At 42.9% G+C, this 27,050-nt stretch overlaps 1 protein-coding gene across 2 annotated transcripts in view; it reads right to left on the bottom strand.

Moving 5' to 3' along the window:
• Nsmaf (neutral sphingomyelinase activation associated factor) overlaps positions 1-27,050 on the bottom strand; it is a 54,568-nt gene that overhangs the window by 19,084 nt on the left and 8,434 nt on the right. For both annotated transcript variants that reach the window (XM_085839502.1, XM_021160709.3), the window contains 20 exons: positions 23,743-23,832; positions 21,020-21,098; positions 20,831-20,898; positions 20,719-20,755; positions 17,571-17,621; positions 15,785-15,856; positions 15,352-15,399; positions 15,202-15,254; positions 12,000-12,129; positions 10,109-10,180; positions 8,540-8,648; positions 6,935-7,111; positions 5,321-5,400; positions 4,320-4,410; positions 4,149-4,212; positions 2,711-2,762; positions 2,500-2,620; positions 1,979-2,110; positions 1,398-1,440; positions 737-900 (listed from right to left, as the gene is read on the bottom strand). In XM_085839502.1, coding sequence (XP_085695628.1) covers positions 737-900; positions 1,398-1,440; positions 1,979-2,110; positions 2,500-2,620; positions 2,711-2,762; positions 4,149-4,212; positions 4,320-4,410; positions 5,321-5,400; positions 6,935-7,111; positions 8,540-8,648; positions 10,109-10,180; positions 12,000-12,129; positions 15,202-15,254; positions 15,352-15,399; positions 15,785-15,856; positions 17,571-17,621; positions 20,719-20,755; positions 20,831-20,898; positions 21,020-21,098; positions 23,743-23,832 — 1,733 coding nt within the window. The remainder of the gene's footprint in view (positions 1-736; positions 901-1,397; positions 1,441-1,978; positions 2,111-2,499; positions 2,621-2,710; positions 2,763-4,148; positions 4,213-4,319; positions 4,411-5,320; positions 5,401-6,934; positions 7,112-8,539; positions 8,649-10,108; positions 10,181-11,999; positions 12,130-15,201; positions 15,255-15,351; positions 15,400-15,784; positions 15,857-17,570; positions 17,622-20,718; positions 20,756-20,830; positions 20,899-21,019; positions 21,099-23,742; positions 23,833-27,050) is intronic.

The following is a 27,050-nucleotide window of genomic DNA, read 5'->3' as shown; positions in this document are numbered from 1 at the left end:
GTGGATGGAGGTGCATGACCCCTCCTTTCTTAAAGTTTATCTTAGCAGCCACGGGGCCTGGAGAGAGGAGATTATATACACTTGCCACATGTTAACAGAAAATTGTTAAAAGACAGAGAGACAGACAAAGGGAGGAGAGGAGAGGAGAGGAGAGGAGAGGAGAGGAGAGGAGAGGAGAGGAGAGGAGAGGAGAGGAGAGGAGAGGAGAGGAGAGATCCAAGTTAAAAAGCAAAGCAGTTTGAGCTGAATTCAAGACCTGTATGTGGCTTTGGCAGAGTCAAGGCCAGGGCAGGTCTTTTCTAGAAAAGTATGGTGTAGGTGACTGTTAAAGCATGCACATCTGGGAGTATATATCTGCCAGTATTGCACAGCATGGGGCAGTAGCTTTAAAACCACAGAAAAGGAAGGATCCAGGGAAATCATAGTCATAATAAATGACCAGAAAAGAAGTGACTTCATTCCTTTCAACAAACAACCTAGAACAGAAACAGGAGTAGAACAAACATGTGTATTTGTTTGTTTGTTTGTTTTGTGGTGCTTGGGGCTGAGCCCAAGGCTGGGCATGTACTACAGGGTAGGCCTCTGCCACTGAAGCAGCCAATACCTCCTACAAAGGCAGACATCTCTGAGCAACTCAGGAGTCCATGTTTAATCTCTGCTTCAAAACTCTTCAGAAACATGTTAATCACAAAGACAGAAAAAAGGCCGCTCTACATTCACTCTTTACAAGGCTCACCTGGGGAGTCTGTCAGAGAAGCGTTGTAGCTGGAGGCTTGGGACAAACTTTTAAACTTGGGGGTGATCCTTCGAGGATGTGGTGTCACAAACAGCTGTTTTGGTGTCTGCCCAAATTCCAAAATTTGGGTCAGCATGGCTACTTTTTCATCAGGATCCTCAATGCTTTAGGGAGAATTATAGAAGATTATATAAAGCACAAGGTTCGGGTTCAAACAATGCAGATCAGCTGGAAGACAAAACCTCACAAAGCCACTACAGGCAAGGACTAAACTTCATACACCTTTCTGTAGTACGTTCTTTCTTAAATGATTTATTACTATTATTTTTATTTATTTGTGAATGTGTGTGAGGGAGGGCCACACATGTATGGGTACCTGACTAGGCCAGAAATGAGCACCAGGTTCCTCAGAGCTGGAGTTCCTCATAGCTCTGAGTTGCCAAACATGGGTGCTAGGAATCAAACTCAAATCCTTCCAACAGCAGTGAGTTAACAGTGCTGTTAACTGCTGAGTTATCTCTCTGGCCCCCACTTTCTGTGTTTTAGCACCTTGAAAGCAAGACATAAATAATTTCATAATTTAACTTCTCAATACATATATTAATAATTCAGATAGAACTGTTTTATAGTGAAACAAAAACCCTTGTAAACTTTTACATACCTGTTCAAGTCTACACCGCCTTCATAGGTCAGGGGATGAAACACTGAAGGAGAGATAGAAACACTATTGAAAAAAGTGTACATTTAGTTATATATACTCTGTCCAGAATGTAAGCAACTTAAACCTGTGTTCAAAGAAATTATTTTCATCTGTGAAACAGACTAATGTTCAAACTGAGTAAATGTTAATGTGTTGTTATGTTGTGCGCAAAGCTGTACTGGAAGCCATGCTGGGCTGTTATTTTGTACCTTCGTTGGTTAGCATTACCTTCTCCCTTAGAGAAGCATGAGTCACAGTACTGGAGTGGCTGCACCTCACTTGGGTCAGTCAAGTACCTCGTTCCTGATGGAGAAACTGAGGCAGTAAGCACTGAGGCCAGTGAGGCAGACTGCTTTGGCCTTCACAGGCATCGCTGGCACTCTTCTATCACAGAGTCTACTTGGTTTGCAGAGTCTGGACACAGCCCAGACTGGTTCTGAGCCCATGTTCTCCCTTCCTCAGCCTTCTGAGGTCTGGGACTCTAGCCTGTGTGCCCACATTCTCACAAGACACTAAGTGAAATGTCAGCCAATATCACATACCGTTATGGGCCCCTATGGCCTCATTCCCTTTTTGCTTATAGCCAAATATCAGATCAATCCACTCATGAAGGTGCTCAGACACGTAACCGCTTTCCAACGCATCCTTGTTCTTCTGCAGGAAGTCTTGGGGACCTGTCAGAGGAGACATCACCAGAATTTTAGGCCATCTTTGTTGTATTTTTTTTCATTTCTTATACTTATCCATGTGTGTATAAAACTTGGAAAGACATGCATGCTTCTATGTTTTTTCCTTTTAAAGATATACATACTTCTAATGACTTTTATTCTTCATCTTACATATTTTTTTTTCTAAAAAGAGTGGCAGGAACCATTTTTACAACATTTAGACCTGTCAAATATATATCAATCTCCTTGCAATGTAGACTCAGCACACTTCTGACTGGGATAGACAGAGTCTAGTTAAATTAGGTAGGTATATTTAAAACTCACAAACAATACCCTACAACAAAGAATAGCACAACTGCACTGCACTTGGGACAGCATGCTCAGGAGGCACTCACTTGAGGCCCAGGCTGGAAGTTCCACATCATCAACCATCTGCCCGCCTTGTCTCTTTCCCAGATCCAGCTTCAGACTATTGACCAAAAAGCTGACGTCTTCATCATAGAATTCTGGAATCAACTGCAAGGTGCAGGTTGGGGATATACAAACGTATTTTAAAGCATTCAGAAACCAAAACCCTATAGATCACCAGCTTCCGAGGCTACTCACCTCTTTAAAATCCGTTGCACCATCCAAACAGTTTTTCCAGGTTTCTGCAATACTAGACATGAAGAAAGTATTGTGCTGATAAACCCGAGCTATGGAGACGGCAGCAGCAGCAGGCTCTGCTCTACACCCTTCCACTGACCCCTACAGTTCCAGGTCTGCTCTGCATCCTTCCACTGACCCCTACTATTCCAGGCTCTGCTGCTCTAGCTTTCTCATGGACACAACTTTTAACATCCATGTGACCAAAAAGAAAAATATGTCCCAGTGGGTTGGTGGCACTTCACTAGACCACAGAAGAGTGAACCAAGCCCACCCCACAGGACCATAAGCACTCTGCCATGGGAACTACACTCGCTAGCCCCTAGGGGACACCATTCACACCACCACATGCACACTGCCGTAGAAGGCGCACATCCTAGATGATACCATAGATAGCAACTGCTTTGTGACGCCAGAAAAGATCAGACCACAGTCATGGTGAGACACAAAGGGATTTTGTTCACTTTTTGTATTCTGATAGGGAAATGTTAATCATATAAATGTGAAGCCAATTTTAACACTTTCACCATAGCAGAATTATTAAGAATAATAAAAATTGGGGAGACAAATCTAATTGCTCAATAGAGAATAATAGTTTAAGTAAATTAGGGTATAGTTTAAAACATGACATAGTGATTTTTAAAAGCATTATTTCAAAATAGTATGGGAAAAAAACTGCTCAGCCTGCGCAGGACAGGAGAAAAAAACATCTACATTTAAAACTTTGTTCTTTAACCTCACATAGTGGCACATGTCAGCAATTGGGTGACAGAGGCAGGTAAAGCTCAGAATTGGAAGCCACCCTGGTCTAAGGTAGATTGAGTTCCAAAACAATCAGGGCTACACAGAGAAATTGTCTCAAAACAAAACAAGACAAATAAACATCTGTTCTAGGGCTTTAGAGATGGCTCAGTGGCTACGAGCACTTGCTACTCCTCTAGAAGATGTGGGCTGGATTCCTAGCACCTACATCGTGGCTCACAACTGTCTGTAAATCCAGTTCCAGAAAAATCTTCTGGCTCCTGCGGGCACAGCATACACATGGTGGTCATGCAGACAATGTAGGCAAGCACTCATATGCATAAAATACAATTAGAATAATTAAAAATGTGTATTTTCCTATATCCACACACATTATGAAAAGTTTGAAAGAAACAACTTGTTTTTAAGAGAGGTCTTACTAGGTTGCCCTAGCTGTCATAGAACTCTGTATGTAGACCAGGTGGGCCTAGAACTCACAAAGATCTGACCGACTATGTCTCTTGAGACTTAAAGGAATATGGCTCCAGACCTTTCAGGTTTTGTATTTCTTACTTTTGTTTATACATACAATTTTTAAAAAGCATACTGTACATATATAATCAGAAAGTTTTAAAAATGGTGAAATGTTTTATCAAACCTGTTAAACATCCTATCTGCATTATCAAATCTTCCATTTTGTAGACACAGCATATACTCTGGTGCTAGAGGGGGAAAAATCAGGGTTAAGTCAGACTGTAGAGTTATCTGAGAACTAACATTGAACAGTGCACTGGGGCTTTAGGGATGGCCACTGATGCCCGAGCCTTACCGATCCTAACGAGGTAAAAGAGCACATAGCCTGGAGAAGAGTAGTGACTCCCATACATGAATCTCGGCTCAGGCATTTCCTGGTATCGAGTCTACAACAAAAGAATAAACAGCCCCGTGTTGACTCTGAGACAGGAACTGCCCGAGGCGTCAACCCTTAGCAGAGATCGGGATACACTGTTCCCCGTTCCTGCCTTAGGAACAGCAGAGGGACAATGAGAAGGCGGACTCTGCTTTTCTAGGTTTTGATGGTGCTGACATCCAACAAAACAGATGTAATTTTGTGTGTAGGAGAGGGTCTGATGCAAAGGTCCTGTTCCCCAATTGGTTCTTGATCTGTCAGTAACGAAAGTCATGGGTCAACTGCTGGGCAGAAGTGACAAGCAGGACTTCCGGGTCCCTGGAGCTAGGAATGGGATGCAAGGCAGGAGATAGAGTTCACCTTGCTTTGGAGAGAGGAAAACCAGGCAACCATGTGAGATCTCAAACCGGAGTGGCCAGACAGACTACTCCTACTGGTGGGTGGTCAGGGGAGTTTAGCAACTGATGTTTAGGGCAGGTGAGAGACAGAGATGAGAAATTAGTAAGGGCATGCTCTTCCCGGTAAGAGACAGTAGCACCCAACAACTGTTCTAGGAATGCAAGTTGTAAAGAAAAAACTGTGTGTGTGTCTTTTATCTTTGGATTCAAGGGAAGGTGGGAGGAGACTGGTAGTGCAGTCACTTCTCAGAGCTAAAGGCAAGTAGAATATGAAAATACACACTACATTTGTGCATTGCTTTTGCAATTTATCAAACAAGATCTGCATGAAAATAATTCAAGTAGGTTATCCTCCCACTTCCCAATTTAAAGCAAAGCACACAGGAACAGTGGGCACAGCAGCAAAAGGGTGAGGATGTCCTGCCCCAGCACACCTAAGTCTAGGGACTGGGCTTCATTTACTGAGTAAGCACAGGCCATGACCTGCAATGCTGCTTAGAAGCAAAGAGCCCCACACAGTACCAGCAGTCTCTCCAGTCGCTCCGGATTTAGGGCTCCCACTGGCTTACTAAGATCTCGGAAGGTTGCAGGATTTGACAAATCTGTGAATATGAACACAGTAGCATTATACTATTACTCTCCTGAAATGAGCCAAGCTCACACTTGCTTCTATAAAATAGTTCTGAAACCTGAGATAAATCCACAAGTAGTAAGCACCTGTATTATTTATAGAGCTGCAAAACCAAACAAGTAAACAAACAAAAATAATAAAACATATAAACAAACAAAAACCCAAACCCAAACCCAAAACAAAGACAAAAAAATCCAGAAACAAAACTACATTTACTTGAAAGTAACATTTGTAAATATGAGATACCCAGAATATAGGGTTTTGGGGTTTTTTTGTTTTGCAACAGGTCAAATGAATCTGTGGTTAAAGACACCTGCCATGGAGCCTGACAACCAGAGTTCAATCCCTAGACCCACATGGTAGAAGGCGTGGGCTGACTCCCACAAAAGTGTCCTCTGAACCCCACATGGGTTCTCCGTGGCATGAGGAGGTTGCATACTAATGAATGGACTGATCCTTTAGTTCATCCCTAATAAGATGTCATTGTTCGAAAGCAGTGAAAAGTAGGAGGCGGGGCCTTTGGAGAAGGTGGCTAGGGACCTGGCTTCCAGGCTGTGTCTTTCCTAGCCCTCTGCCATATTCTCTTTCTCTGCCTCCTGGCTGCCAGGCCTCCTGGCTGGCATGCCTCCTGACTCTGCTTAATACCTCCTTGGTATGATCACTGCACCCTTTGAAAGCATGGGCTGAAATCAACCTTCCTTCCGGTAACTTGGGTTTCTCAGGTATTTCCTGCCTGAGTGCAGTCACCTCTCGTAATGACTATGGATGACTTCCATTTCCCCCTGTGATTAAATGTTCCATAGTACATGACTGATTATTAGTTTTCTATTTTTGGTATTTAAAATTTCAATGTAAATTTAAAATAATGAACTAACTTAAAATTTTTAGTGAGAAACTTAAATATTTTAAAACTTGTCACTTACAACACATAATAACAGGAAGACTGAATTAAAATTATGCACTTATTTTTTATGTATGACCTTCGCAAATGTGTAAATACACATAAAACACTATATAACATTTGTCTAATATTTTGAAATAGAAATTGGCAGTCTTTGTTGAGAAAACTGAAATGAGCCCAAGTTTGTTCTATAATAAAATATGATATAAAAGGAATCACACCTGTGATGGTGTATATATGCTCGGCCCAGGGAGTGTCACTATTAGAAGGTATGGCCCTGTTGGAATAGGTGTGTCACTGTGGACATGGGCTTCAAGACCCTCGTCCTAGCTGCCTGGAAGTCAGTCTTCCACTAGCAGCCTTCAGATGAAGATGTAGAACTCTCAGCTCCTCCTGCACCATGCCTGCCTGGATACTGCCATGCTCCTACCTTGATGATAATGGGCTGAACCTCTGAACCTGTAAGCCAGCCCCAATTAAATGTTGTCCTTTATAAGACTTGCCTTGGTCATGGTGTCTGTTCACAGCAGTAAATCCTAACTAACACAACATGCTTCCCTTTGGAAGCAGCTCCTCGTTGGAACCCATGCATGGCTGCACTCACCTAGCTCTGGGCTGGAGTAATCACTTATTATCCATGGAAACACAGGGTACTGGGACAGGTCATTGCAGCTGCGGTCGGCCAGGTTGTTGAGGTGGAGCAGGTACTGGTAGTTGGAAAGGTGCCCTCGCTGCCACTGCAGCATGTAGCTCTCCGCAGTGTGTTCTGCAACGTGGTGTTCTGAGGGGAGAGGGGCCTTGGCAGTCACTGCCCTTCGCAGGGCACTGGCTAGCTTTGACTTAATGTGTCGGAACAAGCCTACTGAGTGTGGCTCCTTCTACGAGCTTCTCAATTGTTCATTTGTTCTCAAACAGATCCAGGAAAAGAAGTTATCAAGTATATTGAACTTCTACCAAGCCACTCCCAGACATTACATAACTTTACAACTACTGAGAATATGCCATGAATACACAAGTATTGTGTGATAACAGATGACAAGTCCACAGTGAGTAGCACAGAGTTCTACAGAACGTGCTGGGTTTGGACAGTTTTAAGAAAGATGGCCAGCCAGGCGTAGTGGCACACGCCTTTAATCCCAACACTCGGGACGGATTTCTGAGTTTGAGGCCAGCCTGGTCTAAAAAGTGAGTTCCAGGACAGCCAGGGCTATACATAGAAACCCTGTCTCAAAAAACCAAAAAAAAAAAAAAAAAAAAAAAAAAAAAAGAAAAGGAAAAAAGAAACATGGCCACTTGCACACACTGCCCCCACATTTTTTATGAAGCCATAACAAAACCACCTGGGCTTAATCAAGCTTTCTGTAGATTCTGAAGAGGTGGGCCGCTGCCAGTTTGCCTACTACATGTTCGCTATGAACTCCAGAAAAACAAAACTCCAAAGAAAAAGGGGGGATTTTGCAACAGGACTAAGTGTCAAACCAGAACAAACAGGAAGGAAAAATGGCCTGTTAGTGAGAATTTTGGATTTAGAAAGGCTGGGATGACTCAACTTTCCCACAAATGAGTGGGTTTGCCATTTTGTTTAGAAAACTCTGCTTTTCTGCATCTAACCTCTTCCCGGGATATATCAAACGACTTAGCTCCTACCTATGCTGTTTGGCTATTTCTGTATTCTCACTTACTTTTTACCAAGTTTCTAATTAACTACCAGGAAAGGCTTGAAAACATGAAACATTTCTTTATTCTAGCTCTGGGCCCTTTGGGCAAAGCTTGAACAAACTTAGAAGTGAGTTCAGACAGAAGGAGTGGCGGCTGGAGAGCAGAGGAGCGAGCGGCTTTGGTGGTAACCTCCCTCGGCATTCACCTACACAAACATCCTCTCCCACCTTAGAACACCCTCTGGTCTGGTATTCACAAATTAAATCATGACGTGACCGGACATAAAAACACTTGAGTAGACTCTTTGTAACTCACTCAAGTTGGAGGTCATTAAAATGGGGACTTATTTAAACACATTCATCCAGAGCTTTAAAAACACACAAATGAACTATTACCAGAATAAATTCACATTTCTCTTGTTTTTAAAATATTATGTCAGAGAACAAACAAGTGTAACTATGGCAAAGTGGTGTCTGTTCTCTTATTTGCTGTCCCAGCTTCTTAGGTGCTTAACTATCTTTAATAAATAGACACAAAGAGACCAGCAAACCTAGGTATGTGGCGATATAAAAATAGAGGTCATCTCTGTCTTGAGGCTCATAGAACTTTAGGTATATGTCGGAACACAGGTCGTCATCTGTGCAAAACACTTCCAAGCCCTAAAAATTCAGAAAAAAAAATAAACAAATAGTACCATGTTCATCCTGAAATCACATATGTACATAATCTTAAAAGTCAGGTAAGCATCTATACGCTTGAGTTTTCGACCTTGTTTATATTTATAATTTGATTCAAGGATATGTGTCCCTATATTCATCTTTGTGGTCTTAAAACTCCTTAAGATGAAGAGATATACCTTAGGCAAACAATGCAATTCTCTTTGGTAGCAAACACTGCTACTGACAGTAGTTTCTATGAGTTTACAACTCTGAAATTTAAAATTAGATGGCCAATTATCCCACATTTCTTTCCTGGATATAAATGTTTAGCTTTCTTGTATATATTAAATAACCATGAAACATAACAAAATAATAATCAAATAGCCCATTCAATTATGGTTATTTAAAAAAACCTATGAGCAGAATGTGTTCTCAGCACTCAGGAGGCTGATGCAGGAGAGCATGAGTTCTGGGCCACCTGGTCAGTACAGTAAGGCCAAGTCTTGAGAGAAAAGAAAGTGGTAAGCTTTCTGGGCACCATGCTGGCAAAGTAAGATGGGAAAGGACAACCAGGAGAGCCCAGATGGGTCCCAGGCTCTGCCTCCTGGCATTAGTTAGCGAAGCGAGGGAGTGAATCCTGGATTCACAGCTGCTTTCTGTGTCTGTACAGCAGCTGTGCCTCCGGCCGGCAGCCAGAGAGCCGAACCAATGGGAATCTCGTTGCTCTGCTGACAGTGCTGGCCTATAGCAAGAGCACAGCTTTCTAATCAGATCTGTTTTCCTTGCTTTTCTCCCAACATTACAAACGGACAGAAAATAGGTAGCAAAGTGCTTGAATTTTACAACCTAAAAGTACAAAACCAAACTACTTATAGTCTGCAAGAGAAAATGAATTTATATTGACGTCAGTTCAGAACACCGAGGCCTCATCTCCTCCATGGTGATTAACTTCTAAGATGCCTATGAGAGACCAAGGTAAGTGTGCTGTGTGCACAGTGAGGGACGTGGTGGGAAGAGGCAGCCGAATGCCTTAATGGTTGTCTTCCCCATTTCTCTTTCATTGAGCTCAAGGGCTACGCTGTGGCTGGTTGTCTGTTCGCTCTCACTGTACTAAAGGACTTTGAGGGTCCTCCCAGTCTCACTCTGAGACCCAGCTACAGTGGGTACAAGGTGGGAGGCACACTGGACTGCTCTGCAAACACTGGTCTAGCCTCAGGCCAGAAGCTCTGAAAACTCACAAGGAAGAAGCTGGAGAACTCTCCAGTGTTTTGCTCTTTGAACAAAAAAATATTTTCTGCAATAGAACCTCTTATTTCCAGAAACGTTATTCCTGTATCAATTTCTAGCTTCCACATGCTCACAGACTGCACATGTGTGCTTCTAGGCCTGTGCAGTGGCCTATAAGTCATTCAGCCGCTACACTGCAGATGTGACAATCCCCCTCAGGCAACTGAACTCACCAAAGGCATGAGGCCGTGCCTCCTTTTGTAAATGCGCCGGACATCCTGCAGTGTTATCTGGACCACAGGTTTCTTTAAAAAGCACAAAGACAGTGTCAAGTGTCACAACTGTAGCTCAGTTAGAAATTGTTTGGTTGATTCTTGGGAAGAGAACTCCATCCTTGCCTTCCCAGTGCGCTGCAGGTAAACACCTAGGCGAGATCTTGAACAAATCATACCTGGTTTCACATTTAGCTTGGACACATTTCTAACCCTGGTCAGTAATCTCAGATGAAAATGGTACCTTCATCTTTCAGGTATCACAAGGGTTAGTGTATAGTGTGGAACATTCAGGAATAAGCATAAATAGCTATTCAAAAAGTCTGTTCTTTTAGAAAATTATTTGTCTGTCTGTCTGGTTGTCGGTATACCTTAGAGTGTCTGCAGGCACCTAAGTATGTAGGGCTACATGTATCTTCACTCATATGTGAAGACCAGGAGGACTCATCAGGTGCCTCTTGCTCTCTCTCTCTCTCTCCACTTATCTGTTGGGGCAGGGTCTCTCTCTGAACCTGTCTCCACTCTGCGGAGAGGTTGCTGGTATGCGTGGGATGCCATGTGCTGTGGGTGCCAAGGTTCTAGCTCTGGTCCTGATGGCTGGCAGCACATGCTCTTAACTACTGAACCATTATTGCTCCAGCCCTGAGTTTCTCTAGGGCTTGCTTTTCCCTATCATCTTTTTTATTTTAAAGAATTATGTTTTTCATCTCCTTAATATTATAGAGTATTAAAGCTCATAAATTAAAACATAATTAAAGCTGTTACCTTTTTAAAGGAAAAAATTTTGATTCTCTGGAACTTGTAATAAGAGAGAGTCAAAATTAGAAAATATTGTATGCTTAGGTAAAGGGCAGAGCTCCAACATTCCTGCTCGCAGGTGACAGGAAAGCCAGGCTATACAACAGTGAGGAAGCCTGGCCAGGGGTTAGTAATAAACACATGTGCACTGTGTCCCCCGAGGCTGTGGTGCCATACATTTTTTGCAAGTTTTTGACCAAAAATAGTAACAGTAGCAGCCAGTATCAGAGAACACAAAGCCAGCCAGCCATGTGCTATGTCACTGGAAACTTTGCCCAGTATGTGCCGCCATCTAGTGAACAAAACTGTTATGACACCATGTCTGAGGTGTTTAGAGCCAATGAAGCCTAGACAATTTCCAGGGCATACTCTTCTTCCACAGAAAACGCCCATCCCCTGTGGTTAAGGTTCCCTGCAAACGAGAGACGGGACCTGTCCTGCTATCATGGCCCACACAGAAAAGGCCCATCTCTGGATACGCAGTGAGTCTCTACTAGTGTTGGTGTAGAGATCTGAGTTTGTGTTCACTTCCTGGCATAGTTTTAGGTCTAGTGTTCTTCTCAAAGAGAAGATGGTTTCCTAGATGGTGGGAGGGGAGGGGTCCTACAGCTCCTGAGTGTGGCATCGTACATGATGCCACACTAGCTGTGAGAACCTTACACCACCACTCACGGAAGCCAGAGACCCACTGTCTGCAGTGAAAGAGAAGCAAGCAGTCCCCCTCTCCCCATCAGCTTCTCGTTCACCACAGCCTTTCCTGATTGTCTTACCCTGAGCTTCCCAGCAGAAGGAGAAGTCTCATCCATAGTCAGGAGGGGCGGACTTTCTTTGCACACTACTGGGTACAAGGTCCTTCAGAATGGCTGAAATCCAGGGGAGTGTGCACCTACTCCAACTAGACAGGGCACTAGGAAGTCACACTGCTATACAGGGTTGTCAAGTGACTTTGACCTTCCCCAAGATGTGAGGGCATAGTAATTATAATGTCAGGTTCCTGGAAAATTTAGCTCAAAGACAGAAGCAAGCACTGTACATGGCCCCGAGATCTACGTACCGGGTACCCATTGAGAGGCTGGAAATACAGGCTGGTGTCTGTAATGCACACATGCCCAGGGTTCGTCACTAGAGGCGTTACCATCTCTGCTTTGCACTCCATGTGCAGCTTTTCAGAAACACTTTGGAACCTGCAAAGATGTTTCCAGAAAAAGTAAGAAAAGTTAGGAACCAATCCACTGCCTAGGCTTAACCTCAGTGTGAGTGAGCTTGCTTATCTGTCGAAACACTACAGTCATCAAGTGACTGCTTAAATAAGCTTGACATGCTTTCAAATGGCACAATGGAGGCCTGGCTTCTTAATTAATTGAAGAGCTTACATATCACAGAAACAAATGTCTCCTAAATGGTCAGTCCTGAAGCTCTTCCTACATCATGTGACTTCCTACTTTTATATTGGTAAGACCTACTTTTAGAGCCGACTTAGAGAGCAGCGGTGCTACCTTTTATGCCAGCACTAGGGGGAAGCTGAGACAGGAGCTTGGGCCACATAGAAAGACCTCACCCTTAGCACACTTACTTTATCAGGGTTAGAACACATAATTACAATTGCTTTTAGGTCAGTTACATAAAACCACTCAAAGATGCCTTTTCTACTCCTAAAATGCTTAACTAAAAAATAACTCCATTTCTGATTTGTGAATTTAAAAAAGTAGTGTGGAAACAACTAAATTATCAATATTCTTGGGTGATTACTTTGTTAAATAACTGGATTAACAGTAAATCTCAGGGGCCTAGAAGTGCAGCTCAGTGCTAGAGCAGCGCTGACCATGCAGGAGCCTGGCTCAGTCCTGGCACCGTGATAACTAAGGAAAGAATCTCGTTTCCACGGCACAAACTTTCCTCTAACTGAGTATGTGAGAATTCGAAGGGACCCCTGAAGTTCTCGCCTAATGATCGAAATCAACTGGCAAGTGGATCAGTCCTCATGAGTCCTTAGACCCAATCAGAAACCCAAGAGAGCAAACGTATTTAAATGACCTTGACTGCAAGAGGGAAGGAACAGACCAACAGGTCAGAGGCAGGAGGAGGGTGGCTTCACAGGGATGAGACAGTCTCTAGGCTTGGACAGCTCCAGTAATTCTACAATTGTCGCTGTCAGCTTTAGTGTGTCTCTCCAGCAAATGACAAATGGATCAAGCAAGGACCACAATGGTCTGCACCCTTGGAAGGACCCTCAGCCAACTGAAAGGGAACTGTACTGCAGAAAGGGACTCAAGAACTGTATAAGGTTCCTACCAGGAACCAGGAAATATTCACCAAGAGCGACCATGCATTGGACTATGAGACAAATTCAAACACCAGAGGAGTGAAATACAAAACATGTTTTCTGATCAATTATTAATAACCAGCAACAGAAAGATAGCTATAAAATCCTCAGCTGTGTGAAAACTAAGCAACATACTTCTAACCACCTATGGGCAAAGGAAGAACTGGCAGCATTAATTACAAAATGGGTGACTGAAACGGGTCTGAAGCAGTTCTAAGTCCTTCTAAGTGGGGACCTTCTAAGATGAAGTGCTACTGTAACAAGAGAAAGTCTGATGCCTGCTCCTACAGCCTTGCTACTCGCAGCTACAGGAAGCCTCCTTTGCTCTCTATAAGCTGGAGAAAGAAATCAGAAAAGCAGACATAAGCTTTAAATAAAATGGAGGAGCAGAGCAGTGGCATGAATGTGCCAAGGAGCACGGCAAGATCCAAAGGGAACTGGAAATGCATTAACAAACATACAACTCATAAGTCATAGGATATCTGTGTTCATTAGATTATCCTTTAAGGTTGTCAGAATTTGAAACTTTTCAACATAAAAAGTAGGGAAAATATAGCCCTATTTCTTCAATAAGAGGCATTTCTTCAAAAATATAATGAAAGCTTATGTTTGCAAGTTTACTTTCCTTTTTTTTAGAAATGCACATCCTAAAAATTTTATACATTTCTAGTTATGCACATAATTAGAATATCTCATTTTATAACTACAAAAATTCCTCTCTAAATCCCTCAGTATAACATTTTGGGTTCAGGATAAGTAAATTAAAACTTTCAAAGTGAACCACTTTTTAATTTTTTTTAAGATTCACTTATTCCCTGTAGTGTTCATGAATCTTGCCCTCATATATATCTGTGTACTGCACGTGTGTACCTGATACCCTAGGAGTTCAGGTCCCCTAGAAGTGGAGTTATAGACAGTTTTGCCACCAGGCATCAATAGTTATTATAAAGATAAAATACAGAAGAGTATGACATAAAAATATAGGCAAGTAGCCCACATCTAATTAATATAAGGCAAGAAATGAAATATATCCCAAGACTGGAATAATAAAAAAGCACAATTATTTTCAGAAAATGTATTGCATGCTTAATAAAGCTAAGAAAATCAATGTGAAAACCATTAGAACAGTAAGTGCACTTTTTTGGCCCTGTGGGGAATGATAGGAAAGTACTCTAGGCAATTCTGAGGGCCAAAGAAAGATTCTCCTGAAGAACTGACAGCTAAGCTAAAATCAGAAAGCCCAGTTATCCAGGAGCAAGAGGCAGGTACACGTCCTAATCATGAGAAACAAGGGGCTAAGATGAGGGAGCAGAGGAAAGAGAATGTGAGGGAACAGAGAACAAGAAGTCTGTGACCAGCAGGATCTGCTCGGTTGCAAGCAACCAAAGTCCAGAAACTCACAAGAGCAAACATCTGTCTGGAGCTGTGAGCAGCGAGCAAGCACCACCACGGGAGAGGCTGAGACCATGCCAGGATTATACAAGACCATGTACAATCTTGTACATTGTAAGTTCCAATAGTCAAGTGATACATGTGTTCTTTACACAGGGCAAAACAGTATGTCATTGGGTTCAGGGATGATGAGGAGCTGAGGAGGAAGCCGAGCACTGAGAAGATGGACTGAGGGTTGCTATGATGCACTGGGCCAATCATAGTGGAGAAGACAAGTGGACAGGCTAGAGAGATGGCCACAGTGGGGATGCATGGGCTTTATAATGGCAGAGGTCGGGAAGGAGAAGGGCAGAGGAAGCTCTGAGGTCTCTCATTCATAGGCTGAACCATTCCCTAAGAGGAGCAGGTTTGGTGTAAGATGACGATGAAGGCAGCTCTGTCTGTGTTGCTAGAACCAGCACTCAGAGCCTCACTTGTTCCTCTCTCACAGCCCAGCCTGTTCACTGCATTCTAATCAGAAAACAAAATATGGAAATCTTACCTGTTTTTGTCAAATGATGTCCTAGCCAGACGTGACTGCAAGATAGCTGTTATCTATGAGAAAACCATTTTTAAAATATGGATGTGAATCTAAGTGAGATAAACAAAAGTTAATTCCTAACCGAACATAGCAATTGCTCAGGACACTCACCATGGCCATTTGGTCACCAAGTTTATCAAGGCAGGATGCTCTGTGCAGCTACAATGTTACAAACACACCGTTAGTTTTCCTTGAAGATAGTTACAAGTATTTGTTTAGAAGCACTGGGAAAATACTGACTACTCTGACAGGAACAATGAAGATTCTGATATGTCCAGCTTTTCCTTCTTAAATTTTCAAATTCAACAAATTCAAGTAAATCTGCAGCATGGATAGCAAAGTGACGATTATTTGTGCACTATGAAATACACGGTTTCTTGAGCATGCCTTTAGTCCCAGTACAAGGGAGGGGGAGGCAGGAGGAAGGCCAGGCTCAGCCACCTGAGCTCTCCTGCCTCAAAAACCAAAAGTGAAAACTAAACTAAAGGTTTCCGACTCAGGCTGCTCTGTGTTCTGCGGGTGCTAGTGTGGAAGGCTGGCTTACCTGTAGCAATGTCTCCACAACATCTTCCACCTTCCCAGAAACTTCCAGTTCAAAGACATACTCCATTTTTCCCTAGCAGGACAGAAGCAGCAGCTTGTCAGCCTGATGCTGTAAGAGCATCTACACAGCAACTGCCAATCTCCCTCCCCATTTCTTGTGGCCCAATCACGTCAACATGCGAAGTCAGTCACAAAAATGCAAGCATATTGTTTGTGTATGTCTGTGAAAGAGTATCTGAGTGGAATTCACACCCAAATCACTAGACTCAGTCAAACAGATTAACCTCTTCCATGTAAGTGAGTCTTGTCTGTCAAGGGCCAAGGAGAAGAAAAGACCAAAATCTCCCCCTTTGTGACTGTCTCCATGCTGGACACCGGCTTCCCTTCCCTTCAGACACACTGTTGGCTCTCCAGAGGCTGGATGTCCTCCTCACCTCACATGCTAATTCCTTGTAATAAATTCCTTCTATCACTCTCTGTCTTAATTTCCCTCCTGCACTATGTGTACACAGACATGCACAAGAACTCATGTGCACAAACATACACGCGTACACATACACACACATGCTCATACATACATAAATGCAATACCCTGATAATATGTGTTCTTAGAGAACCCTCCTATGAACCAATAGCTATATGGCTAGCAGTTGTAATACAGCTCTGTACTTTGGATAGTCTCCGCAAAGCTACCTAGTGAAGGGTACCCAGGTATGCTTTCGACTTGAAAGGAGGGTAGTCTATTGCTCATAGGGGTTTTTGTCAAAGAGTAGAGGCAGCGTCACAACAAGAGAACAGTCACAAGGTGAGACACACTTAGCAGGTAGGAAGGGACAGTTACACATAGTGGATGTGAACTGCACTACATGTTCTCTTGTCTATAAACTGCATAAGCACTTTATGTTTCATATGCTACTGGAGAAGATACAACAGGCTGGTCTGCAAATGGAGCTGACTGAGCACGTGAGGCTGGGTTTGCACAGACAACGTGGCTTTTCTAGTTCACAGACGTGTCATTATAAGGAGCTAGCTGCACCTGGCCCTTAGTGCTGTACTATCTCCTTTAGTAGGACACAGTCCCGCTGCAGTGTACTGAGTGCAAAGGATACCAACAGGAAGGAGAGCCCACCAAGTGCCTATGCATCCCTGAAAACAAATCCTTAGAATGTCTACCAAGTTAAGGCTAACAAATCAAAGACTGTGATCAAATATAGGGCACATCGAAAACTGTAAATATTTCTTGAATACTCTTAAAAATAAATTTTCAGTAATGTTAAGCAAAAAAATTTCAGCAACACATAGTAAATATGCTTACAAATTTACACGTTGAAGCTTCAGTTTCTTTCTGTTTAAAAAAGATGTGTGTGTTTTTATTGTGTGCATATGGATACTTTGCTTGCACACATGTGTATCATGTGTGTGCAGTGCCTTCAGAGGCCAGAAGAGGGCAGGAGAGCCACAGGTACCGGATTACAAATGGTTTTTAGATGCCAGGTAGGTAAGAAACCCTTGTCCTCTGGAAGAGCAGCCAGTGCCTAACCCTGAGCCTTCTCTCCATTTTTTTCCCTTCTAACACCATCTCTAAGCTTTTGCTATTAGGACTAAAGCCTGTGGAGTGCAGGGGTACTTTTGCAATAACTGTTAATGAACTTTGTTTTTTGTTTGTTAATGAACTTTGAAATACTCAGTATTACCATATTTGATTAAAGATGTTAACAAAATCATAAAAATCTTATTCATCAAAATCACTACATAAACCTCAATAACACATGAGAAACTTTACTTACCCGCTCTATCTTATACGGTGCCACAATATTGTGCTCTTTAATAAAATATATCTGAGAAAGACAAGTCAACATTGAAACAATAATCAAAAGCTTTCACTAAAAGGATTCCTATAAAGATTCTATGAACTCGAGGTTTAAATTGTTGTCACACAATCTCTATTTGCAGAGGTACCCATATTTATATTAGTATGGTTTTAAAGTCCTGACATTGAAATCACAAATGTTATATTAAAAAGTGAATCACCAATAAGTGGATACAATATGTCTTGTAAAGGTTATTATTTGTACCAAGTAGCCAATCACATAAGGCTAGGAAGTTGACAATCCAGGAGACAGTTCTCTAACAAATGGAAAAAGCAAAGGCATGGAGGTATGGCACATTCAAAGACATCAAGAAGTGATGTCTCCTCCCTCAAGGAGAGTAGCCTCATGGTGTCTGCATGAGGCCACCACTCCACCTGCATCCTAAAACAGTATAGAATCAATACCACCATCTCCAGAGTGCATCATACCTGGACTTATTTCCTGCCTTTCCCCTCACGATGTAGCTCCTCCCCTCTCCACTGCTCCTGAATCTCAAGGACAGTTGTTCTAGCAGTGTTCAGAATGCAGACACTGCTCTGTTCCTGTGTGTTCACTAAGCGCTCTGAGGAGAGCTATAATGGCACCGTCTTCCATTTCAAACAGGTAGCCGCACTGACAGGATCACACCATCCTCTGGCCATTTGTCTGACCGCCGCTGTGTAGCAAGACTCTTTGCCAGAGCTATTTGTAACTTCTTTGGGCCGTTTATCCCACTAAACTACTGAAGCCACTCCTCTGAGACCTCCAGGTCACCAAACCTCATAATCAATTGTCTAGCCTCTGTGGCTGCCATGGGAAGTTCTACCCTGCCCCAGAACTTAAAGTTCACTGGAAACCCCAACTCTTCTTTTATCTTTCTGGCTTCAGTCTCATGAAACCTAGACAAGAACACCCTGGTGTCTGCTCCAAGTCTCGGGGAGGTCTACAGACACCCCATTCATCAAATCTCCAGCAAGCTTTTCCTCCCATGTGCCCCAGCCCTGGCCTTTTATTTCAGTAAAGGGTAGCCCGATCCAGCTGGTTGGAAGTCTTTCTGGGTGCACTGCCACGCTTTTCTGCAGAATATATCCAGACAGACTAACTCTCACCATCCTGACATAAAAAAGCACCAGGGTTTCTGAGTGCCCCGAGAATCTCATCGCTCCACTCTGGACCATCACCAGAAAGATTGCAAACACATACAGATCAGGTCTGAGTCTTTGTCTTCCAGCTCCCAGTGGTTTTCTTATTTGCTCTGACTCTACAGCCTTCCACAGGTTCAGAGGTCACCACAGCAGTGTCCCTGCTCCTACCCCAGTCTTCCTGTAGTACTCGCTCTGCTTTGAATCTTCTCACTTTGACCAACTCCTATGTCTCCTAGCCACTTATCTAAAACAGCACCGCAGCAGTCCCTAACCTGCCCCACTCCCGCCCTGCTTCCACTTCCTCTGTAACATTCATCCGAAGTAGAAAAAGGACCCTTTCCTTCCCAGCTATGGAAGACCTGCAATAAGCTCAGGATGTACTAAGAAATACAAACTGTGCACACAGAGCCAGGGTTAATAACAGCGCTCCCTCCACAAAGCACCAGATGGCAGGAGCTGATTGCACCTGGAGCATTAAATATGAAGTTGAAGATAGTTCATGAATCTTTTCTTTTCTTAAAATTGGAATTCCAAAAGGCACTAACAGAAAGTTATTTAAACCAAAATCTAGCAGATTTCCTAAGATAAATGTCAACAAATGTTTAACAGTGTTCTAGGAACAAAGGGTTCAGTGATTCAGACAGCTGGGGTCACTCTTGCTACCTTTCCCTCTACTCCCAAGATGCTCCAGGCACTGTGCTGTGCAAATCTCTGGACCAAGTGCTCAAGAGCAGTCATGTCCCCACAGATTTCCTGCACCCAATTGATCACAGAATGATGAATGATGATTTGGACACTTTAGAAGTGCCCAGAACTTAACCCAGCTAACAAAGTATGTGAAGTTGCAAGTCAAAGGAACTATGAAAGACCTCTGCCCTTTCTTTACTTAGTATTTTCAGTCTACAAACTAACTAATGATATGCCAACAGAAAACTACATTTTAATTTCTAACGTGATGCCAATACTGGTTTGAGTTCAACTGTGGATGCATAAGTATGCTGAATACGGCATGCATCCGGAATGAACAAAAACCAATCCTGTAGTCATTCCAGAGAGGAGGGACTCCCCTTCCTGAGGCATGCTGGGCTGTCATGTAAGCCTGAGGTCACTTAGGCAGCCCGGCCCTGGCTTCCCACCTTTACACTGGAGGCCACAGAAGGAACTGCTGTGCTCTCATTCCAAACCTCCTGCGCTGGGCTCCTGAGGACAAACTGCAATTCTTATACTTAGTAAAAAGTACAGAGGGTTTTGCTGAAAGGACCTAGATATAGCTGTCTCTTGTGAGACAATGCCGGGGCCTAGCAAACACAGAAGTGGATGCTCACAGTCAGCTATTGGATGGATCAAAGAGGCCCCCAATGGAGGAGCTAGAGAAAGTACCCAAGGAGCTAAAGGGATCTGCAACCCTATAGGTGGAAGAACATTATGAACTAACCAGTACCCCAGAGCTCGTGTCTCTAGCTGCATATGTATCAAAAGATGGCCTAGTCGGCCATCACTGGGAAGAGAGGCCCATTGGACTTGCAAACTTTATATGCCCCAGTACAGGGGAATGCCAGGGCCAAAAAGTGGGAGTGGGTGGGTAGGGGAGTGGGGGGGGATGTATTGGGGACTTTTTGGATAGCATTGGAAACGTAAATGAGGAAAATACCTAATAAAAAAATAAAAAATAAAAACAAAAACCAAAAAACAAGCAAACAAACAAACAAAGTACAGAGGGTACTGTGAGAAAAACCTTAGTTTTTAAAAAGTTTATTTCTCAATGATTAAATTCTCTAGGCATTTAAACATCTATTGCAAGTGTTTTCAGTTGAGATTTATATAAATGAATAATTTCATCATGCAAAAAAATTACACACATTAACACCAAAATCTTCACACAAGTTTGAAAAAATACATACTAACATTTTAATAAGTATTTTTACTAAATGCTTTCTTACCTGACTGAAAATGAGCGAAATACCCCATGATTTTGCCCTGAAATGAAGATAAAAATCATCAGACATAAAACATCTTTTGTTGAAATAAACTTAAAAGTGAAAAATGACCTACTTTGCAAAGTGTTTATTGGCTCCATTTTCTCCGTGTTTTCCTATTTTTAAACAGTCTCTCAAAGGAATCTGGATAAAATTGAGAGAGATTATTATAAAAAAAAAAAGTAAAGATGAAAGTACACAGACAGTTAGACAGACACACACACACAATTAGGAATGTTTCTGCTCACATTCCAAACACCTTTACCTTAAGGATGGGCTGAGATATTGCATCTGGTTCAAAAATCACTGATTTTGAACATATCTTTAAGGAGCCTCTGATTTTCCTGGAGCCAGGGGAGAAGAGACAGATTATCTGATGAACACCAAGACAACCTCAAACGTTATTTATTTTAACTAGAACATGGATTGCTAAGGTGCCAGCTAATCAAAGCTCGGAAGTGAGAGAAAGGCCGTGGCAGAGCAGTGACCACGTTGGCCACCCTTTATCGAACGCCACTCTCGGGAGGCTGGAGAAATACGCACAGGCTGAAGTGCAACCTCGTGAACCCATTGATTACTAACAATTATCAGCTTTATCATCATTGTTATTTTGAATCTTCACAACTGCTCTGCACATAACCACAGGTGTGTTAGTAAACAGGAAGATACTAGACGGTTGCAAACTAATACTACACCACTTCATAAGGACCTGAGCATTCAAGGACTTGTGCATGTATGAGAATCTAAGGAAAAATCTCTGAGTCTCTATCTGTATATAACTTAGAAGATATATCTAAAGTGTCAAAAACCAAAAAACAAAAAAAATCCCACTAAAACTATGGTCGTTTAGTCTGAGGACATCCTCTCAACTTCCAGCGCAACACTCTCTGCTCTTGTGTGGAGGACGTTTGCTGGAACCTCCTGGTTACCTTCTCTACTCAATACACCACTGAACGGATGAACAGGGCTAACAAACAGGGGTCCACAGTTCAGCTTACAACTCTGCTTTCTCAAAGAGTTTTGAAATTTTACATTTTTCATGTTATTACGTCCATTTGCTTTTAATATGCAAACATACCCAAGAGTAAAACTTTTTAATAGTATAAAATTTCTAAGTATATGCAAATAAAATAGAAAATGCCCACCCATATACTAATCATGGAATTTTAGCAATTGTCAATATGTGGTTATTTTTGCTTCTTGCATGAACCCCTCCTTAGCCCTGCTGGTCTACATACAGGCCTATAACCAGAGACACTTCCATATAAGTCTTTAAGAAACACTTCTTCCTTCCTTTCTTCTTTCCTTCTCTTCTCTTCTCTTCTCTTCTCTTCTCTTCTTTGTTTTATAACATAATATTTTTATCCATTATTTAGGAAATTCCACATCACGAACCCTAAGCACACTCATTTCCCAGTCCCCCCAGGACTGCCCACCACCGCTACACAATGATCTCCTCTTCCCTCAAAAAAGGAGGAAAAATACCCAAATAAATCCAATTTCTGTTGCCCATATCCTACTGGAGAATGCTCAAGACTCTGGTGGCCAGACACTTAGAGAAAACTGAGTCCTTGCCTGCCAGTACCACTGTTAGAAGCCATCAAATGTGGAGAGCTATACCTCAGTATCCTTAGCACAATTTTAAGAGTTCTCTTCAGTTCTTCAATGGCTTTCTGTCTGGACTGTTACTTTTGTTTGTTTGTTTGTTGGTTGGTTGGTTTTTTGTTTGTTTAGACTGGGTTTCTCTCCCTGGCTGTTCTGGAACTAACTCTGTAGACCAGGCTAGCGCTGAACTTACAGAGATCTGCCTGCCTCTGCCTGGGGTTAAAGGTGTGCACCACCACTCCTAGCTTACTTTTTACATTTGTTAGTTTAAAATAATTTCCCCACATCATGATCATCGTTGTGCTTTTTGCAATACTAGGACAGAACCCAGATTCTCTGGAAAATTCTAGACAAGGGCCCTCCCACTGTAGCAGTAACTTCATGTCCCAGCCCCATAAATGTTGCTTCCTACATCTGTGTGATATTCCTCTGCCTCATCCTTCTTTACAGTATCTATGAGCTAGATCAGATTCTGTTCCCTAATCCATCAATGCCTCAAGGCATGGACACACAGTGTCTACAGCAGACACAAGGGACTTGAGATGAGATTAATCTTAACGTGCCCCCTACAAAAACTCTTGGTAACCTCTCCCCTAATGGTTTTAGCAGTCCTTGGAGATTATGATGCACCATAATTATGGTACAGTCTCTATGAAGAGCCAGACAAAGGTATCTTTATAGATCGTACAGACACGGGGTGGTCAAACATGGGTCACACAGGAACAAATGGCAGTGGCTGTTCCAAAACAACCAATAAAATTGGATGGTCACTCATGGGTCCAAAGACTCTACGTGGTCTGCTGGCCCCTCGTGCAGACCCATGGCTTCATCAGGGGTTTAAATGGTTCTACTCCATTATATTTACTAGCTAGAATATTTCAGCTAGGAATAAGTTCATATTAATCAGCAATGTAGTGACACTGAAGTACAATTTGTACAAGGGAAACAAGAATTCAAAGACAAAAACAGGCTTTGATGCACAGCTTTTAAAAATTGAATCAAAGCGCTGGATGGGTCTTTACAGGAGCAATTAGAAGTCATGGAGAAAGCAGACTTGCCGCAGTTCACACTGTAGTATTATTATTACTTCATACTGAAGAGGGTGACGTTTCTCACTGCTCCATGGTTTATGAGCAGTACTTGACTGTAACCCAGTGACTATGAGCAGGGGGCACCGCGTGACAAAGAGACACAGGAAGAGAGTGATGTGCTAGCCCACGGGCCTGCTCAGCAGCTTCATGGGAGCCAGAACCATTGTAAGCTGTGTCCCCATCTCACTGCCGAACTACAAGCAGGGAAGAGCGGCCGCTATGCAGCCCCGAGTTTAGTGTAAAGACGTCAGGCCTCAGAGTCCTGTGACCAGAGTTATCTGAGCTCACTCACCTTTCTTCCTGGCTGCCCTGGTGCTGGACATGGAACGCTGTGTGCTGCTCAAAGTAGTACTCCTCCAAGTTGAGAAGCAGTAAGGAAAACCTAAGCATGGAAGAGGAAGACAGCTTAGTGCATCTAGTATACAGAAAGCATTAAAGGCTTTACACATAAAATGCCTGCTCCCAAATCCCCAGTCAGCACTCCCCTCTGAAGTCCATGCTCCTCTTGCCCGTGCCCAGACGGAGCCCTTCTCAAGTTAACTGCACTCTCCTTAAACCAGTCCCCAACTGCGTGAAATTGTTTCTAAAGACCAGACTCTCTCCTCACCCCCAGGAAAATTTCATGTCCGTGTCCCCTCACGCCACAAGTCAAGCTTTCCTGCCATACCCCAACACCATGTCCCACACAGACTTCAGTTTCTGTGACTCCTGAGAACCAATGAGTTCTACGAGACAGGCGTGAAGATGGTTATAACCAACCTGATGTTTTAGATACCACAAGTATTTAATAAGCAAGACAAATCGACTGAGTTGAATAGTTCCTTGAGTTTTAAGGGCTTTGAACTTTAAAAGGAAGACAGGACAGAGACGTAAAGTGGGCAGGCAGTTCCTGGTCCAGCCTGATGACCTGCCCACTGACCTCTACACTCCTATCATGGCGCATACTCATGCATACACAACTAAAAAATATAATCAGTTGAACTGCTACAGAAATAAGTATAAGGCCAAAAGCATGTCACTGGCTGCAGAGTATGGGCAGGGAACACTGACAGCATCTGGAGTCCCCAGAAAGCTTTCAGGCAGGGTCAGACTTTAGATGGACCTAGACGCTCTGCTATCCCGGAGGGAGATATCTAGATTAAATGTGAACCACACAGAATATTGTTTACTTTGCCTCTTCCTGGAACAATACTAAGGCGTGAATAAAATATTTTAAAGTGATAAAACCCAAAGACATCAGCAAACTAGAGAAAGATTAAAGCCAGGAAGAGATGTGAGCCAATCTGCAGGAGGCAGAAAGCAGATGGGAGAATTAGCCGCACAGAAATCATTGTCTGTTTCCGAAGATGGAGTCACTCATCAGAAAACCAATGACAGAGCAGGACTTCCCCAAACGCGGACCCTGCAGGGTCACTGTGCAGAAGTCACTCCCACACAGGCGGCTTCTAATATGAAAACACAAGCCTCAAACAAGCATAAACGTACAGTACCAGAGAACTGTAAGTACCAGAGACAATGCGGGGTCAGAAGGAAAGGCCACAGACAAAAGGGGCAGAGTGACAACCAAACTCATAATGTCCTGCACTCAAAAAACACCCTGCCCCAAAGGACTGACTCACAAGATTAAAATTAATGAATACAGGAACCAGTTTTACCATCTAAGTTTTATTGACCTGTCCTCCAGTTTAAAATTTCTGAACAAAAATTAGTCATAAATTCGAATTAGTCTCCAGTTTATTTAAAAAAAAAATTAGTCATAAGCTAAACTTGCCAGCCCATGGCCTGAAATGTTCCCCAGTCCATCTGAATTGAGTAGTCACCAGACTGAGGAGTGTGGAGGCATTTCCTTTGATGTGTCAGGTAAGGTCCAGGAAGGCACCAGTCAGGAACGTCCTCACTACCTGCTGTCTATTTTGGGCACTACTGACCGCCTGCCCACTCCTAGCTCCGGCTGCACCCAGTGGGCTGCTGTGCACTCCTTCCCTGCTGCCCTGCCCCCATAGCTTCCACAGAAAGGGGAAACAAAGGGTCTTCAACAAGGCACAAGCATTGAAGACTTGCATCTTACGGCCAGCAAATACAGAGCACCTTCCCAAACTAGTGTTCTTCCACATAGTAACTAAGATATATGTATAGCTACTTCTTAGCATCATATCTATCAGAAATTTTGTTTATCATTACTTACGTTTGACAAGAAATGCAAACCTACAGAGAAGGACTCTGACCAAATCTTAACCAGTAACATTAACGGTGTAAGCAGCTGTTTAGCTTGTTTACACTCAAGTGTTTACTGGTATGCTTTAAATATTTTCTATGTAAAAAACATTTCAATTAACTTTTAACAATAATTTCCAAACAATATTCTATGGGGTAAAAAACCTAATGCTTGAGAAATCTTAAAGTCACTGTTATGCAGTTTCATACTTTTGTGCTCTCATGCACTAGTATTACAGCAAAGCAGGAATTACTTCCTTAGGAGACTTGTGTGACCCACTTTTATAGAGCATGGTCATTTTCTAGGTACAGTCTCTCATTTAGGAAGGCATCATATTAACCACGTTGTTCTAGCTTCACGTCACCTGAAACTTAAAGCATTCTAATATGCTTAACACCTGACCTGGCTCCACTGGGGCCAGCCAGAAGGATAACCCTACATGCTCAGAGACTCAGTTATTCCCAATCATGCCGACAGTAGGTCTACAGTAGGCCACTCCCAACTCTCCTGTAACAAAGGCAAGCACACAAGGGAAAAGCTCAACAAATTTATTTAATCAAAGTTTTGCATGACAGGAGAGCCTTCCAAAGACCCAGGGGAACCTCCTTCCTTTTAGGCTTAAGTCCCTGAGACACAAAGTAGACAGCTGTGCAGAAACTTGAAGCACAGAGGGGCTATGTGGGCAGGGATCCCAATAGCAGTTCTGTTCAGAGTCCTCCACCTCCAGGGTGTGCTCAGGACCCCTCACAGTGAAGGAGTTCATGAGAGGAACAGAAATTGACCTTTCTAGTTTCTGTGGCTGCTTAATGGAGACGGGCTTAGTTCTATGACGCAGTATGTGGAAGTCGAGTTCTGGATTCATGACTCACTTTAGAAGGGTGTAGAGGCAAGAGGTCAGACTTTCCGAAGCCTTCTCAGCTCTTTAGTTCAAAGTACTCAGCATGCTAAGAGCAGGCTCTGCAGTACTCCCTTCAGACTCTCCACCAGTCGCTTAGATTCCATCTAACTGTATGCACGTCCGCCTCCCATCTTTATTCTCTGCCCAAGTGAAGATGACTGATATTTACTACATGTTTTACCTACCAATCAGAACTCCATCAACAGAGACCAGCACACCAGGGTGGGACTTCACTGGTAATTCACAATGGTAAATGGTGACAACTTCCTCCTTCCTTCTCCATGGTCTCTGAACCATCTGTCTATCTAGATCTGCCAGCAGCTAGCGCATGCTTGCTCTTGCAGTGACTCTCAAAGTTCCTACATCACTAGACAACGGCAATTCTACTTGGAAGCTCCCTGCATTTTTATGTCGGCAGATACCTGCGTCCTCTGCATCTTACAAAATGAAATTCTCTTTTAGAGGAAGGTCCCTGCCATGAGAAGAC

Source organism: Mus caroli, unplaced genomic scaffold (assembly GCF_978045245.1).
Source record: "Mus caroli unplaced genomic scaffold, Mus_caroli_1 scaffold_6, whole genome shotgun sequence".
Taxonomy (NCBI): domain Eukaryota; kingdom Metazoa; phylum Chordata; class Mammalia; order Rodentia; family Muridae; genus Mus; species Mus caroli.
This window is presented reverse-complemented; position numbering and strand designations above follow the sequence as displayed.